Source organism: Budorcas taxicolor, chromosome 2 (genome assembly GCF_023091745.1).
Source record: "Budorcas taxicolor isolate Tak-1 chromosome 2, Takin1.1, whole genome shotgun sequence".
In the NCBI taxonomy this organism is placed as follows: domain Eukaryota; kingdom Metazoa; phylum Chordata; class Mammalia; order Artiodactyla; family Bovidae; genus Budorcas; species Budorcas taxicolor.
Window position 1 is genome coordinate 62,096,085 of NC_068911.1, and position 18,596 is coordinate 62,114,680.

General features: G+C 37.0%; 1 protein-coding gene across 1 annotated transcript in view; it reads left to right on the plus strand.

Moving 5' to 3' along the window:
• Positions 1–17,921, plus strand: part of SESTD1 (SEC14 and spectrin domain containing 1) — a 132,366-nt gene extending 114,445 nt beyond the window's left edge. Inside the window, exons 11-18 of the mRNA XM_052662482.1 lie at positions 2,839–3,033; positions 3,555–3,669; positions 5,132–5,291; positions 10,082–10,163; positions 10,877–10,999; positions 11,793–11,984; positions 14,648–14,769; positions 17,298–17,921. Coding sequence (XP_052518442.1) covers positions 2,839–3,033; positions 3,555–3,669; positions 5,132–5,291; positions 10,082–10,163; positions 10,877–10,999; positions 11,793–11,984; positions 14,648–14,769; positions 17,298–17,427 — 1,119 coding nt within the window. The 3' untranslated portion in view covers positions 17,428–17,921. The remainder of the gene's footprint in view (positions 1–2,838; positions 3,034–3,554; positions 3,670–5,131; positions 5,292–10,081; positions 10,164–10,876; positions 11,000–11,792; positions 11,985–14,647; positions 14,770–17,297) is intronic.
• The last annotated feature ends 675 nt before the right edge of the window (positions 17,922–18,596 follow it).

The following is an 18,596-nucleotide window of genomic DNA, read 5'->3' on the forward strand; positions in this document are numbered from 1 at the left end:
TGTTTTTGTTTCATGTATATATTTGTTTGGGGGTGGAAGGGCTATGAAATGATCATTTTCTATGCAGTTAAATGTTTTTGAGAGGTAGACCAGAGAATGACCATAACTGAACTGAATGTAGCCTGTTCATCTAAGGTTGCAGGAATTTTATGTTCCCTTATTTCCTAGGAAGGAGCATTTTAAATAAAGTATATGTGTGATATATATTTACATATATTTATGTGTGTGTATATATTTATTTATATTTGTGTTTATATATATGGATATATATAGTTATTTTTCTGTATCTACGGGTGCCACATTCTCAGATATGGAGAGCCAAGAATGAGGCTTGAGCATCCATAGATTTTGGAACCCCTGCAGTAGTCCCCCACAGATACAAGGGACAGCCATATGGAGCAGGTTTTCTCGACCTTGGCATTATTGATTTATTTATTGATAAATCTTTGTTGCTTTGCCCTCCCTGCAAAATAATGAAGGAACTATGTCTGAACCACTCCACTACAGTCTACAGACTGTGTTGCTTGTGCAAGGCTTTGCTTTTGCAATGATCTCTGTTATCAGCTGGAGTATTTCTGTTGGTGTACAAATACTGTATTTTACATTGAAAACAAAATATATGCTCAAGATATGTGCATTTTAATATAAATTAATATAATAAATAATATATAAATTAATATAAATTAACATTTAAAAAATCTTCCCTTTGGCCATACTTTATCTTCTCAATTCCCATTCTTTTTTTAACTAACTCTGATCAGGATTTATGTCCTTCCCACTCTCTCAGAATTTCAGTCCTTATCCTATTGGACCTCTCAGTAAATTTTAGTAAAGGTGACCACTTCTCCCTCCTTTTCTACGTCTTTCCTGAAACACACAGCTCCTTTCTGGCCTCTTCTGCTCAGTCTCTTTCCTCTCATTGCCCTCTGAATTTAGGAGTGACCCAGGGTCCAGCTTTCCAAAGGCTCTTTTCTTCTGAACTAATACTCTTTGTGTTTGGATAATTTCATCTAGTCCCATGCCTTTAAATAACATCTGTTGGCTAATACTTTGCAAATTAGTATCTTCAGCCTTGACCTATACCCAGCTGCAAACAGTTTCATATCTTTCAAGTTTACCGAATTTGGTGATGAGCTCTAGTGGTTTTCTGGTGGTGTCTTTAGGATATTTTGTGTAGAGTATCATGTCATCTGCAGAATGTGACACTTTTACTACTTCTTTTCCAATCTGGATTCTTCTATTTTTTTTTTTCTTCTCTGATTGCTATGGCTAGGATTTCCAAAACTTTGCTGAATAAGAGCAGTGAGAATGAGCATCCTTGTTTTGTTCTTGATCTTAGAGGAAGTGCTTTCAGCTTTTCACCATTGAATATGATGTGAGCTCTGGGTTTTTCCTTTGTGGTCTTTCTTATGTTGAGGTTTGTCCCCTCTATGCCTAGTTCCTAGAGAGTTGTTTTTTTTTTTTTTTTTATCATAAATGGATATTGAACTTTGGTCAAAAGAATTTTCTGCCTCAATTGAGGTGATCATACAGTTTTTATTTTTTAATTTTTTGATGTGATGGATCGTACTGATTGATTTGTGGATACTGAAAAATCCTTGCACCCCTGGGATAAATGCCACTTGATAACAGTGTACGATCTGCTTAAAGTATTGGATTTGGCTTGCTAGTAATTTGTTGAGGGTTTTTTGTGGGGTTTTTTTGGCTCGTTGCAAAAGTAGGTCTTTAAAAATATGTTTATTGTACTTGATTTACAGTGTGTTAGTTTCTGCTGCGCAACAAATTGAATCAGTTATACATGTACATATATCTGCTCTTTTTAAGTTTATCCCCCATGCAGACCATTATAGAGTGTTGAGTAGAGTTTCTGGAAACTGTCATGAATGGATGCTGAATTTTATCCAAAGGTTTTCCTGCATGTGGCCTTCATTGCTGACAGGTGAATCTGACGGAGGAAGCAGAGTATGGCATGAGCATAGGCTGTGCCCTGGGAGTGGTTATAGCCCCTGACGCAGTGCAGAAGTGAGGACAGGAGGCTCTTGAGTGCTAGACTCATGAGCTGAGAACATGCTGAGGTCTGTGGATGGGTGAGCCACATGGGGCTGTAGGAGCCGGCATACTAAAGGGTGTGAATGGGAGAGTCAGTAACTGGTGGTCAGAGAGGGGGCTGTACGAAGTACATGATATTAATAACAGATTTTGTCTCTGCTGGAGTAGGTAGCTGAGGTGTAGCTGAGGGCAGGATAGGTGGAAGTGAGGGAGGGCGTCAGGGAACTAAGAGTGCAGTGTTGGTCGGATGTCTGCACGGTGAAAGTCAGGAAGAAGGCTGACGCTGACAGGAAGGCTGAGAAGTCTGCCCACTGAGATGAGGGCACGCAGCAGGAAAGGTTGGCAGAATGGAGTCCGACAACATGCACTTCGCAGGAGATGTGGTTTTTGAGAGGATGGAAGTAATGGTTTGGAAATAGGAGTGAGGAGTGAGGCAGCCATCTCCCTCACCTCCAGGCTTGTGGTCGGTCACCTGTGGACACAGCAGCAGCAGTCAGCAGAGCAGCAGGGCTCACTGCTCTCTCTGAGCATGATGGGTTTCACAGAGAACAGGAGAGAGAGGGAAACATTTAGAGGCCAGCCATGAGGAAATAGATTTTGCTGTTGGCAGGAGTTATTCCAGGGATCTCAGTGAAAGCATTTGAATGCTGGGACTTTTTGTCCTCAAATTATTTTGATTAAAAAAAACTCATATGTGTTACTTAGTATATCTGGAGATACTGTAGAATGTAGTGTATTCTTCAGGAGCTGATTTGATCCTTAATTTACTTTGCAACATCTCTATTACAGGAATGGTTTGCAGTTTATGTGGAACTTAATCAGCAAATTGCAGCACTCTTAAATGCTGGGGACGAGGAAGATCTTGTGGAACTGAAGTCGCTCCAGCAACAACTTAGTGATGTTTGTTATCGACAGGCCAGTCAGCTGGAATTTAGGCAGAATCTGCTACAGGCAGCTCTTGAATTTCATGGTGTTGCCCAAGATGTAAGTGACTACTCTGATTGCTTTTCTTTGCTTCAGATTATCTGAGTACTTATCTGCACATCATTTTTTCAGGTTTGCATGTCTCTTAATTATTTTTCTGGAACAGTAAAATTTACTGGTGGGGGAAACAAGATAGACTTTTTATTTATTTTTTTTCTAATTTTATGTTACATTATTCTGCATGCAACTAAACTTTTTTTTTGTCTAGAGTGTCCCAATGTAATTGATAGATTTCATTTGGATAGTGTTTTGATGTTCATGTGTTATAACATAGATTGAAATGAAAGTTTCAACACTTCTCTGCATTCTGCTGACCTGGACGTACTGTCTTCCTGGTGCATGCATCTGTGTGTTCTGTCTTTCAGATAACGTGAATTCTAATTATGTGTCCTTGTCTTTTAACAGCAGAGTTTTTTCAAGTATAATCGTGGTAACTTCATTAGCTATAAACCTCATTAATCATTAAACACTGTAGATGCTGATTATATCAGGGTTATCTCTTTGGTGTCCCTCTGCTTTAGTTGTCTCAGCAGTTGGATGGCTTATTAGGGATGTTGTGCGTAGATGTAGCACCAGCTGATGGAGCATCGATTCAGCAAACTTTAAAACTGCTTGAAGAGAAGCTGAAAAGTGTTGGTAAGCAGATTTTAAAAATGCTGAAACATAAGGGTTCTTTTTTAAAAATATCATTACCATGGTTAGACAAGTCAACTTATACTGATCTAATTATAATCATTTACAGGGAACACAGGAAAAATTAGTATAAAAGATTTTAATCCCCTTAAAGGGTGTAATTTATGCCGCAGTTACTACCTTTCGTTGGTGGTCCGTCACCTTCCGGCATAAGGCCTTCGGCCTCTCTGGTTTGCCCAGCCGAATCTACAAGCGCTGTGTCTTGCATATCCTAGCAACGGTTACCTGTAGTGCATGCATGACTGTATTTAGCTGTGGAGTGTTCTGTGGTAAACCCTGTATGCCCCACACTGTGTTTTATGCAATGATCTTTGTTGTTGCTATATCCTAACCTTGTGAAAAGAATAGTCGGTTTGGTTCTGTGCATTTGTCTCTCCAAACAGGGAATATTGCCAAGGTTACATACTCTCCAAGGAGAGGATGGTTCAGTTTTATTAAGCTAGTACCCTTACTTGACACCATAGCCCTGACTTTTACTACAGGTGGAAAATATAGAGAGGTTTCCCAGGTCATGACCGGGAGAAGTGAATAGTGGCTGTGAAAATGGGGGGTGGAGGGTGTGTGTACCGAGTGGGACATTGGGCGAAGGGAAATGGAGTAGAGGAAGCAGAAACTTAAGGCAGCGATTTAGTGGAAAATGGTGGCATGTGGTGGAACCAATTTAATTAATTTTGGAAAGGACTTGAGGGAATGGGTTTGAAAAATCATGCTTGTATTGCCATTTTACTTGCTTATAGTCTTTGTTATTTTAATGGATGATATAATTACATGTTTAGTATCTAATTTGCCAAATGAAATTTACTTCAAAAATGTCACAAGTTTTCTTGAGCAGTGTTTTTCCTTTAAAAATGGTAAAGGAATTCCAATATACATACCTCATTTAAAGTCTTATAAATACATCCTAAGTGTTGCTTCTTGTTGAGTATAAGCTGACAGCACCTATATTCAAAATGTTCAGTGTCCTTTTCAGTGAGAACACAGTGCTTGACTGTTTGAATGTCTTGTGGCTCTGATAGATTTTTTGAACAAAGCATTTGCCTTCTCTTATGTTCTCCTAAAAACTGAACTATGTAAAAACAGAAAGGAAAGAATTGAAAATCTTACTCATCAAGACAGGAATTCTCACCCTTTCTACTTGCAATTTTGAAAAGTAATTAGTTATCTACGGAAGTTCACCTTTTAGAAATTCTCTTTAGAGAGAATTTGAATGAGAGGGAGCTCCCATTTGAGCCACGTTTAAATGGGTTTTATTGATTGAAATATCCAAAGGGCTCCAGACCAAAGTAGTTTAATGTACAAAGCTGTTATCCTAGCAATTCAAGTACAGTATCTGCTGAGAGGATTTAATTAAGGGAGGGAAAGCTTCTCTTGTTTAAGAGATTAAATCTGGTAACTTTTGTTTTAGACGTAGGATTGCAAGGTCTGCGTGAAAAAGGTCAAGGTCTTCTGGACCAGATCTCCAATCAGGCATCCTGGGCCTATGGAAAGGACGTGACCATTGAGAATAAGGAAAATGTGGACCACATACAAGGAGTGATGGAGGACATGCAGCTTAGAAAACAAAGGCAAAGTTTGACTGTTCATGTTAATTTTTGCTGAGACAACATAATATTTATTAAAATGAAAATTGATATATTTTCCATACAAAGTAGAAATTCTTACCTGTTACATAGTAGGCATGTAGTAAGTTTTTGGTAAATGTAATGGTTATTGTGTATAATTGTACTAACAAATAATGACCATTCATGTGATGGGTACCTTTCGCCTTTTTACTCAGTGATAAAAATTTCATTTCCATTCAAGTGCATCACATTCTTTATCCCCAGTATAGCCTGTGACTTGTCTGTATTTTAAGACTCTGGAGAATCTGGCGTTTCCATTTGCATTTAGTTTAGAGTTGCTGTTAAATTTATCATACATTGATCTGTTTCTTCATCTAAGCTTCACACAAATTGTCGCTCATCCATTGTTCTCATATTTGCTGTAGAAGGATTTGACAGTAAATTCTGGGTAAGGTAATGTTTAGTTTCATTTGTTATATGGTAGAACTAGATATGTAAAGGGTTCTTTGAAAACTTGCAATAGCAGTTGCAGAATATTGCAAAATAAAGGATTAAATTAATATATGCTAGTACATACAGGCTATCATGGTTGGATGAAATTTTTGTACACTTAGAAATTTCAAGGGCATCAACAAAACCTCACAGAAACTTCCCTCTGCATCACAGACAAAACAGTCAGTAGATAGAAATTCCTTCTATCCTCATAGCTGCAAACTTTATCCATTTCATTATTTTCATCAGAAGGATGAAAAAGCTCTGCTTTTACCAAAACTGTGTATCCCCATGTGTCCTCACTAAGTCAGTTCCCGCTCTTTACTCTAATCCCTGCCTTTCATTCAAATGCTTTGTTATTGTTCAGTCCCCAGTCATGTCCAACTCTGCGATCCCATAGACTACAGCACGCCAGGCTTCCCTGTCCTTCACCATCTCCCAGAGCTTGCTCAAACTCATGCCCATTGAACTGGTGATGCCGTCCAGCCATCTCTACCTCTGTCATCCCCTTCTCCTTGTATCTTTCCCAGCATCAGGGCCTTTTCCAGTGAGTTGGCTCTTAGAGTCAGTCAGGTGGCCAAAGTATTGGAGTTTCAGCTTCAACATCAGTCATTCCTGTGAACATTCATGGTTGATTTCCTTTTAAGAGTGACTGGTTTGATCTTCTTGCTTTGTCCAAGGGACTCTGAAGAGTCTCCTCCAACAGTATCACTTGTTCGGCGCTCAGCTTTCTTTATGGTCCAGCATTCATACATGACTACTGGAAACACCATAGCTTTGACTAGACCGACCTTTGTGGGCAAAGTCATGTCTCTGCTTTTTAATATAATGTCTAGGTTTGTCATAGCTTTTCTTCCAAGGAGCAACTGTCTTTTAATTTCATGGCTACAGTCACCGTCTGGAGTGATTTTGGAGCCCAAGAAAATAAAGTCTGTCACTGTTTCCACTGTTTCCCCATCTTTTTGCCATGAAGTGATGGGACCAGATGCCATGACCTTCATTTTTTGAATGTTGAGTTTTAAGCCAGCTTTTTCACTCTTCTGTTTTACCTTCATCATGGGGCTCTTTAGTTTCTTTTTGCTTTCTGCCACAAGGGTGCTGCCATCTGCATATCTGAGGTTATTAATATTTATCCTGGCAATCTTGATTCCAGCTTATGCTTCATCCAGCCTGATATTTTGCATGATATACTCTGTATATAAGTTAAATAATCAGGGTGACAGTATGCAGCCTTGATGCACTCCTTTTCCAATTTTAAACCAGTCTGTTGTTCTGTGTCTGGTTCTAACTGTTCCTTCTTGGCCTGCATACAGGTTTCTCAGGAGACAGGTAAGGTAGTCTGGTGTTCACTTTAAGAATTTTCCACAGTTTGTTGTGATGTGCACAGTAAAGGATTTAGCATAGTCAATGAAGCAGAAGTAGGTTTTTTTCTGTTGCTTTTTCTGTGATCCAGTGGGTGTTGGCAGTTTGATCTCTGGTTCCTCTGCCTTTTCTAAATCCAGCTTGTACATCTGAAAGTTCTTGGTTCATGTACTGTTGAAGCTTTGTTTGGAGGGTTTTGAGCATGACCTTGCTTGCATGTGAAATGAGTGCAGTTGTGTGGTAGTTTGGACATTCTTTGGCATTGCCCTTCTTTGGGATTTGAATGAAAACTGATTGCGTCCAATCCTGTGGCCCCTGCTGAGTTTTCCAAATTTGCTGGCATATGGAGTGCAGCACTTTCATAGCATCATCTTTTAGGAATTGGAATAGTTCAGCTGGAATTCCATCACTTCTGCTAGCTTTGTTCATAGTGATGCTTGCTAAGGCCCATTCTACTTTGCACTCCAGGATGTATGGCTCTAGGTGAATGATCACACCATTGTGTTTGTCTGGGTCATAAAGATTTTTTTTTGTATAGTTCTTCTGTGTATTCTTGCCACCTCTTCTTAATACCTTTGCGTCTGTTAGGTCCGTATCATTTCTGTCCTTTCTGGTGCTCATCTTTGCGTGAAATTACCACCTCCTCTTCAAACCGTTCTTTCTCTCCTTTGAGCTCTCCTCCTTGACAGCTGTCATTGAAGATCTAATCTGCATTCATACTTCCTCACTGTCTCCAGTTTACTTTTCAACCCTTCTTTGTCTGACCGCTCCCCTCACCACTTCACTGAACTTGCCCTTACTGGTGTCATCAGTGACTGTAATTGCCACATGTCAATAAACCCTTCATCTTGCTCAAAATCCAGGGAATACTTTTGGTTCTGACATTGCTTGACCACTCTGAATACCATTAGGGACAACTGACTCTTTTTTTTTTTCCTGTTTGAAACTCCCTGACAACTTTACATAGTTTAAAAACACTTTTATGATTCTCCTGGGCCCTCTGTTTCTTCTTGGTTTTCTCCACTGATTTCTTGTCCTCTAGCTAATTTCACTGCTTTCAGGGTTTGTTCTGAGGCCAAATCCTCTTCTCACTCATTGTCGTCTCCCCAGACAGTCTCACTGCTTTAATGACTTTCTTCAGTATGACCATGATTGGGTAGTTATGGCTCTGACCCAGATCCCTCCCCTATACTTTGGACCTGTAATTCCTCTTACCTACTGAGCACATCCACCCGGGTGCCCCAGACGATACTTAAAACTCCCTTGTATGGATTGGAATCATTGTCCTCCAAAACTGGCTCTTATCCTTTAGTTTCCTGTCTCAGTTAAAAATACCATCAGCTACCAAACTTGGGATTTATCCAAAGGATTTACCCAAATCGTTCTCTTTCTCGTCTCTTACAGCCTCCTCGGATGCCCGAGTTCTGCTGCCTCTGAACCCTTTTTTCATGGTCTTAGCTCTGCCTGCTTCCCTCCTTGCTCCCCTGCAGTCTGTTGTGCACGAGTGCCGTCTTTGTAAATCGCTCCTCCAGCTACCTGACTTCTGTGGGAACCCCTCTCAGTTACTTCCTGTTTCCTCAGATGAAGTTCAGTCTCCTTGGAACAGTGTAGGAGACCCTTCATAATCCAGTCCTGTACAATCTTACCTCCTTTAACTTTCCTACAAAACCACACACTTATTTTCCCTTTCCTGAAGGCATCATGCGGTTTCAAGCATCCAGAGTACTTAGAATACTTCTTCCCTCATTTTCTGCCTAGTGTATTCCTACTTATTATTCAAGACTCTGGGGTACTTATCCTTGGAAGCCTTTTTAGATTTCTTAGGCAGGTTTTTACTTCTTCCTCCCTATTCTCGTATAGCTCCACATCAGTATTTATCACACTGTTTTTTTTAAAAGTCCATCTTCCCAAGTGGGACCATCTTAATAAGTAGAAACCATGTCTTGTATTTTCAAGCACACTGTCCAGCACCTGAAAATATATGTTAAATATGATATTCATCATTGATGTGTCTTACCTTGTCTTTTAGCTTCCGATTTTAAAAATATATATGATCACTTCTCTTCAGTCCCTTGTAGGATTATTTAACCAAATTGCCCTTTAAAAATATGTTATAGATTGTGTTGATGGCATTCTGGTGAAAAAAAGAAAAAAGTAGCCTTTGACAATGACTTAGCTATCGTTATCAAGCTTCCTTAAGAATATCAGCTCTAGTGGAGCCCAGTGTCTCCTGGGTGGCTTGTTAGTGGTGTTCAGTACTGCCGTGAGATTCTCTCCTTCCCATCTGAAGTACACGGAATTGCATGGACATAAAGGGGATGGATCAGAGCTTAATTGATCAAGTCAGCTTAAAATTTTAATCTGTATGTTATCCAGGGAGACCACATTAAAATCTAAAAATACTCTGAATTGTGTTTCTTTCTATCCAGAGATCAACAGAATTTTTTTTTCTTTCTTAGGAGCATAGATGGGAGTTTTTTTTTTTTTTTTTAATTCAAAATTAGATATTACTCTGGTAATGTAATATAATGAAAAGTTTTAAATTTTTTTTATTTCCTTGGGGCATCATTCTCTAAACTAGTATTTTAGAAACTTTATGTTTTTGTCTTCGAAGTTTGTTTAATGCTAATTGGCAGTTAATATTTCTTCAGGCTTTAGTGTACTCATGTGTTTGTGCTTTGCTTCAGTATTTTGTACAATCCATACAATAGTCAAGAGGGTTTATGATTCAGTATCTTTCAGGTATTTTGAGGTTTTAATGGAACACAGATACAGATATCCTTAAAATTCTTACAAACCAATACAAAATAGTTACAGTCTCCATAGTGTAAGACTAAGTATTTTAATACACTGTAAAATATGTTGTGCAGATTGGTGGTGTTATACTAGTTATCCACAAGACTGAAATGTTTCCCTAAATTCGTGTTTGGGTTTATTAGATGTGAAGACATGGTAGATGTGCGAAGATTAAAGATGCTCCAGATGGTACAGTTGTTTAAATGTGAAGAAGATGCTGCCCAGGTAAAGATCAGTCAAGCATATTACGTACTTGCCTTTACTTAGAAAATTGATTTCACCTAACTGTAAACAGAAGTGTTCTTTTCATGGTCCTAAGTAAATTCATTAAATCAGATTCTCATTTATCCTGTTGAAGTAATAAAGTTTTATATTTCCAGTAATCTTACTGGTCTCGTTTGACTTACTTTTCAATGAAATGCTCTATTGAGCTAGAAATTGGAATTATTTATTATTATGATTTGGTTGTCAGTTATATCCCAGGATGAAGGCTGGTATAGTTTATTGCCTTTTAACCCACAAGAGGGTTTTGTAGCTAGATAAACAGTTTGCTCTTTCGCATAGTCAATATCAAAAAACATAGTTACAACTTAACATAGAAGAAACTTAGAATTTTAAGTTGTAACATTAAGTCTGTAATGCGATTCCAGTAAGATCTATATTACATAAACACATGGATTTTATTAATATAAATCATGTGATGTTAATTTTAAATGAGTACTTGTCTTTAATAGGTCTTGTCTTTAGATTTTAAAAATTTTAACGAAGAGGAGAGATCATTAATCGTTAATTCATGTAACTTGGCACTGAAATAAGCTATTATGGTTATAATAAATAGGTTAATCACATGATAGTAATCTTTCTTTTTATTAATATGGTATTTTGACATACAAGGTAAAAAGTTATGACTCCAGGTTGACTGACTTATGTTCATTCAGGCAGTAGAATGGCTCAGTGAACTTCTGGATGCTCTTCTTAAGACACACACCAGATTGGGGGATGACGCTCAGGAAACGAAAGTTCTGCTGGAGAAGCATAGAAAATTTGTTGATGTTGCACAGGTGCAAAACTGGTTATCTTCCTTTTCTACAAGCTCAGTGTTAAAATAGTTTTCTACATGTTTGTAATGTAACTTAGCCCTCCAAGTCCAAGAAGATTAGTTATATTAATCCAGGAATATAGAACTAAGAAAATGTCAGCTGATGAATCAAAACTAGCCTATATAAATCGGAGAGGGTTTAAGTTTTCCTGAATACAGGTTCTGTAGCTGCCTCTGATTTATGATATATTAATATAGTATGGTAATTTTAAGGCAGTAATCGTTCATTTGTAAAAGTTACTATGAAGTGTAAGTTAATATCAGTAAATTGGAAACCCTAGTTTCTGCATCTCAACAGTGTCAGTGTTATAACAACATGATTTTTTTTCATGTGAATAGTATCTTAATTTATTTTCCCTAATTACTGAGTTCATGTTGTTAACAGTGTGGTTTCCTATGTGGAATATTAAGTGCTCCTTTCCACCCATTTGTTTTAATTAATGGGTGAGCAGATTTTTTTAAACTGATTTCTTTCTTTGTTTTATTTTTTTATTTTTGGGGCTGGTAAAATTGAGCAGACTGAGAGGAAAGCCTAACAAGAAATAAACGTAATAAAAATTAACTGGAAGTACTGCTTCCCCTTAATTATTTATGCAGGCAGCCAACTTGTAGTAAGTAGTAAGTGCCAGTGGACTCATTCATTATTGACTTCTAGTAGTGTTACTTGCTTGCAGCTGCAGTCCTTCTGTTCACTTTCCTGTCCCTCTCTTTAGGATTCTGTTGTTGTAACTTTGTGTCCACTCTCTCTTTTTCAGAGCACTTACGACTACGGAAGACAGTTGCTGCAGGCCACCGTGGTGCTGTGCCAGTCTTTGCGCTGCACCTCTCGATCATCTGGGGATACGCTTCCCCGGCTGAACAGAGTGTGGAAACAGTTTACGATCGCATCTGAAGAGAGGGTGCATAGGCTGGAGATGGCTATTGCCTTTCACTCAAATGCCGAAAAGGTTCGCTTTCTTAAAAAATGTAGTTTCAGTCGTGTTCGTTATGTATGTTTACAATGTGTTTACCTTGTAATTTTATGATTATTCTGTTCTTTAGAAATTTATATGCATTCCATTGTTTGAAGTTTGTTTAGGTATAACGTCTTAGAAAGTTCAAATCAGATTCTTGGTAAGCCGTACCAAGGTTGGAGTACTGTGGTTAGAGGAATTGAAACCATCCAGCAGTCTCTGCTCAGCACCGTGTCTCTCCCCGCCAGACCTGATGCCCAGAATGCACTGTCTGTCCTTTCAGGTGTCATGATTCCCACTGTTTCATTATGCCAAGAAAGGAAACTGCTTCACAAACACTACCAATTGTCATAAATTTTTTAAAAGGTCACCTTGTGATTTTGATAATCTCTTGAGACTCTCCAGGTAAAATTACAAGAGTAAGGATAAAAATGAAACCTTTTTGTTTTCATGTGTTATCTTTAAAGAATCATTCTAGAATTTATTATTTAATGAATTCATTAATCCCAGAAACTAAAAGTTAATGTGCAGTATTTTATTTGGGCAAATTTTCAATAGAACCTTTTTCTCAACTGCACAGTGAAAATTGATAGCATCCAAGTCTTATATTTCCATTCCAAAGAGGAGCCTTACTAAGTAGTTAACTTTGTTTTGATTTCTTAATGATGAAAGTTTATATGTAGGGGATATTCAACGCAAGTTAAGTTATGAGAAACCTAAGATAGCCTTGGTCTGTAGGACAGAAGAGATACTGCCAGGAGCCTCAGGAATTAAGCAGTTTCTGTTTGTGTTATGCAGTACATCTGTTGGGAAATGTCCACATTAACTCTTACTGAGCCAGTTACTAGACTCTACAGGTCATTTTTGTAGTGTAAGATGGGCTGACTGTTGATGAATGAAAGTATCCAAATGGCTTGACTTATTTATGTATTGATTGTTTCAGTGAAAACTTTTTATTGAACTATACTACTAACATAGAAAAATGTGCAGCTCAAATGTTCTACTCACTGAATTTTCAGAGTGAGGATGCCTGTGTAATCAGCACACTATTCAAATAAGAGAATGTTACCAGCACCCCAGAGGTTGTTCTCCATCCTCTTTTAGTCACAATGCTTCTGCTGGCCTCCCCAGTGTGACCACTGGCCCAATCTCTTAACACCACTGATAATTTTTTAGGATACTACTCTTAAAATGTATCTGCAAAGACATTTAGAAATCTAGATCTCTTTAAGAAGTTATGTAAGAATGAATATATATTAGTTGCTCGGTTATGTCCAAGTCTTTGCAACCCCATGGACTGTAGCCTGCCAGGCTCCTCTGTCCATGGAATTATCCAGGCAAGAATACCAGAGTGGGTAGCCAATCCTTTCTCTAGGGAATCTTCCCAACCCAGGGATCGAACCTGGGTCTCCTGCATTGTAAGTGGACTGTTTACCATCTGAGCCACCAGGGAAGCCCAAGAATGAGTATGATTGAGAATTTTTTCACAGAATATTAATATTCCTATTTTTTCTGGTACATGGCTTTTATCATGCTTATAATAAACTCTGCTTAAGGTTATTTTATTATGTCAACTTACGTAAAACCTTTTGTTATTAGATGTTATTTTTCTCTTGGTTGGGTTCTATTTCATACCAGCAAGCCACAACTATAAGCAAACTGCATAGCAAATTATAGTGATTAGGAAAATATTTAAATTAAATCTGGAATTTTATTATATGAAAATATCCTTTATGAGTAATGCCAAAATAAACATAATTGGATTCAGAAAAGTATGCAAACAAAGTTGCAAAAATAAATTATTTTTATTCTGTCTCAAATTTTGCAGATTTTTTTCTTGGAGGTAAATTTTTAAAATTAGTAGTATTGTTTTAAATCTAAAGTGTATCTTCGACTGATAGCACATCTGCATTTGAGGCTAGACACACTTCAAGAGCTCACTAACCATATGTACCTAGTGGCTACTATGTGGGTCTGTACTTACAGCCTTAACTATTACAAATCACAGCAATTTTTTCTTTCTTTTGTACCATTTAAATTTAAATAGTGATAATTAAGGAAAAAATAATATCAAGGACTTTAGAAATTCCAAATTTGAATTAAAACCATATCTATTTATATTTTGTTTTTTAGTTTATATCATGTAACTCAAGTCAGCAGATCTGTTTTAAAAATAACTGTGAAGTTTCTAGCTAGGGAATCACATTGTTATGTGTTTGTACTCTGAGTATATGTTGTTATGTGTTTATATATATTTTTTTCATTTGTGAAGTTTGTAAGCTCTTTGAGGTCAAAATCTGTTTCTTATTCATATCCCAAGCCACTACATAAAGTGAGTATTCAACAAATAGTTAATTAATGTATGAAAGAATACTACTTCTTAAGCACAGTTTCAGTTTAATTCCAAATAATAGTCTAGTGGTTTTTTTTGGAAATCACTATAGAACTCTTCTTATTCCAATTATAATATTATTAGTGTGGGTTATGTGTTTGATTTTGTTTGAATTTCTTGAGTCTGCTTTGTCAGTAATCAGTCTTCTATAACATACATGAAGATTCTAAGAACAGAATAGAAACACCTTCAATCTACTAAATTTTAATGAACTTGGTTGCCTTTCTGTGTCTCTTGATTGATGTTGCACTTTTATTTGTTGCAGATTTTACAAGACTGTCCAGAAGAGCCTGAAGCTATTAATGATGAGGAGCAGTTTGATGAAGTTGAAGCAGTCGGGAAATCACTTTTAGATAGACTAACTGTTCCTGTAGTTTATCCTGATGGGTATGCTGCATGTTCTTACAATTTGTGCTTTTATCAGTAAGGTCTTAAAGTAATATCAAGAGAAGAAAGTCTGTTTCTAAAAAGTCCTAGTAAATTAGCTTTGGTTCACATATTCAGTATCTGTAAGAAATTAGTTTAAAATGAAAAGAAATCCCTACTGGGTTTTTAACAGTGGCAGCAGTTGGTACTTGCTGCTATCAAATGTATTGCCCTCAATAGCTTATTGTAGAAGAAAGATCATTGACTAGGTTGACATACTGGGTTCTAGCCTTGACTGTGATGATAAGGAGTCAGGTAACTTTGAACTTCATTCAGGGAATGGATGGGGAGGGGACTATTTAGTGTGCTCAAAATATGTACCTTATGTACCCAGCGCAAAGCTAAACATTTCACCTATAGGCTTTTGACCAAACAGTGCTAGGCCAATACAGTTATTGTGATTTACAGATGAAGAAACTGAAGCTCAGAAAGATTAAGTAAGTTGTCAGGATATCACAGCTTCTAAGTGAAATTAGAACATAGTTTCAGGTCTGTCTGGCACCAAATCCATTCTCTTTTCCACTGTGCTATGTAGAGTCCTAATTTCTTCATTTGTAAAATGATGGGGCCATGATTTCCACATTCCTTTCCATTTCACATAGTTGATGATAAAAACAGGAATTAACCTCTTGCAAATAAATGGTCCAGTAAATGAATCATAGTAGCTTTATCCCCAGGGAGCTAGATCTTCTCAATGAAAACAGTTTGGTGGTAATTCAGAGGATATTTAACTCAAACAATAGAGAAACCAAACCACTGAATATAAGTATCCTTACATTGTAATATAGGGCTTTCCTGGTAGTTCAGTGGCAGAGAATCCGCCTGCCAGGGCAAGAGACATGTGTTCAGTCCCTGGGTCGGGAAGATCCCCTGGAGAAGGAAGTGGCAACCCACTTCAGTATTCTTGCCTGAGAAATCCCATGGACAGAGGAGCCTGGTGGGCTAGTCCATGGGGTCACAAAGAGTCAGACACAACTGAGCAACTAAACAAAAATGCCAACACTGTAATATAGTATAGTAGGTGTGATTGTAGACTCTGGAACCAGATTTGTTGGGTTTAAATCTCAGCTCCACCACTTACTAGCTGTGACATCTTGGGCAAGCCACTTAACCTTTCCTGTGCCTCATTCCCTCATCTAAAAATAGGAATATATTTTCCATACCTCCTTGGGTTATGTATGAGGGAGTTAAATGAGCTAAATGTATATAAACTACTTAAAATGATTATCTCACACATGATAAGTGCCACAGCTAATGTGTCATGAACTTCAAAGGATTATTTGGAATTGATATTGAGAAGATATAATGTTATTCATCATCTATACATAGATAATCTCTAGTCATACCTAAACTTGAATAATCAGAAGTAGCTTTTAAAGTCATGTATATCTCCAGTGTGTAAAAGAGAAAAAATTCTAAAAGTTTTCTAAATCCAGCTGGTAACAGTGTAAGTAGGGTGCTTCTGGTTGGTCCATTCCAGGACATCACTCCACCAAAACCTCATTTCTGTGTTTCACAGCCAGTTGTCACAAAGTCAGTCTCATTCTACTCAAGTCCTCCCAAGAGCATCTCCCCCTGGTACTTTTGCATGGGCTGCTTCTCCCCTGTTCTACAAATAGTTCATGTGTCATTTTCGTTTTTAGAATGGAAGAGTCAGTTAGTACTGTATATTCAGATTTCATAACTTTAATATTTGCAATTATTATTCCATTCCCTTTTATGTGGTAATTTGTTTATACTATGTAAAATTTGACAGTGAGCTTAGTCATGTTTATCTTTTGTACCATTCTCCTAGACCAATAAAAGAAATAAGGTGGTCTCTCTGGATTCCCTGCTTGAAGACCCACGTTCAGATTCTTTTTTTTCCACTGTGTGATTGTAGTTCAGTCATTTGTTTTTCTAGGTCTTAGCTTTCCGATCTGAAAAGACAAAGAGCTAAACCAGATTATTTCCAACAACTCTTTGAGCTCTAAAAGATTCTATGACTCTGAATACTGTGTCTTTGCAAATAGGATAAAATTAAATGATTTTGCCTATTAATGTCCCAAATGATGGCTTACCATCGAACGGATGTTTTACTTGCCAGCTATATTAAACATCTGATGACCGTAGTCCATGGCACTGAAGTACTCATACAGATTTTATATTTGTGTATCTATGGCTGCCGAGGTGAAAGCAGAACGTTGTTGATGTTGCACTGTTTGTTTATTTGTTGCATTGTTTGGTTTATTGAGATTATCATAAGTATACGTGATAGGATATTTATACCATTAATATATATTTTTCCATTTTAAAAAATGTTTTATGCCATTTTAAAAAATGTTTCTCCTACCGAATTGCTACTCAAAGATAAACAGTATGGTCTGCAAATGAACTAACGGCATATCACGTAGGTAATTTTTATGGTAATTTTTGCTTCCTTTTGCATTCACTGCACAGTCAATGGGTTTGTATTAATCTGATGGAGCTTTTTCTGTTTTGATTTTTAGAACTGAACAGTATTTTGGGAGCCCAAGTGACATGGCTTCTACTGCAGAACACATCAGAGACAGGATGAAACTAGTTAGTCTCAAAAGGCAGCAGCTGAGACATCCAGAAATGATGACTACAGAGAGCTAATAGCTGCCTTCTTCCCAGAGACCTGCTGTTCGTAATACCGCATGTCGTCAGCATACTCCAGCGTTAGCTACAATACGTTAAGATGCATTTCACAGCCAGGATAAGCCTCATTTCTTTCCATTACACATTTCTCTCCACATGTTAACACCTTGTAATTACCAAGGCAGAATTGTTTAACATGCTTTGAGATCATAGACTCCAAGTATCTTAAAAGAAGGAACTGTAAACATTGCACTGAAAACCTGCTTTAAAGCTTTACCTGACCTGTCAGTTTGTAGATGAACAACTGATAATAAGCTTTGAATGGTGCTAATAAGAGTTTAGAAATTCTCTCTATAAAAAATGGTTGCCCTTCCTCCCCAGGTGATGTAGTAAATTTAGACTATAGCTCAACTGTTATTAGTAGACAATGGTGTCCTCAAAATTTTGCTTTGTAATTCTCCTTCAAATTTGATTATTTTTATTGTGTCAGTATGAAGAAAAACCTTCAGATTTTTGATATATCATATTCATTAAGACATTTTCCTATTTGTATTGATAATGTATTAAAAGTTGTTTGTGCTTAATAAAAGGCTTCTTTTAAACACCTTATTTAATTTGGTGGTTATATCCTGTTTCCAAACATGAGTGCCTTAATTAAAAGGGCATTCTTAGGCTTATGAGGATGGTTTAATATTTGTTTTTTCATGGTGGTTGCATGTATTTTAGCCAGGAAATTCATATGTAAGCATGTATATATAATAAATAAGCATGTTTTATCAAAAAAATTATTGTGAAGAAAAGTTTAAATCTTAGTGGAACACTCTCATTTTTCTCTTCTTCAACTTGAAAAATGTTATCTAAATTACTAACTGTTCTGAAAATATTTTGTCTTTGGGAGAGGAGGGCTGGGAAGAGTAATCTTTCAGAAACCAAAATATCAATTGTTAATAACATTTAATTTGTCATGGTAGACTAGATGCAAGATTCTGGTGTAGAATAATAACAAAAATTGTACACATCTTTTAGAAATTAAACATATAAAATGTTAATGCTTTTAAGTTTATATTAAGTTTAAATGGTAAAATACATATAATTTTGTGTTCATCTTTGTTTCAGAAAATGTTTTTAAGAAAGATTAAAAGCAATTTTATAGTCTGTGATCAATGCAAAATTATGCAAAGCATGCT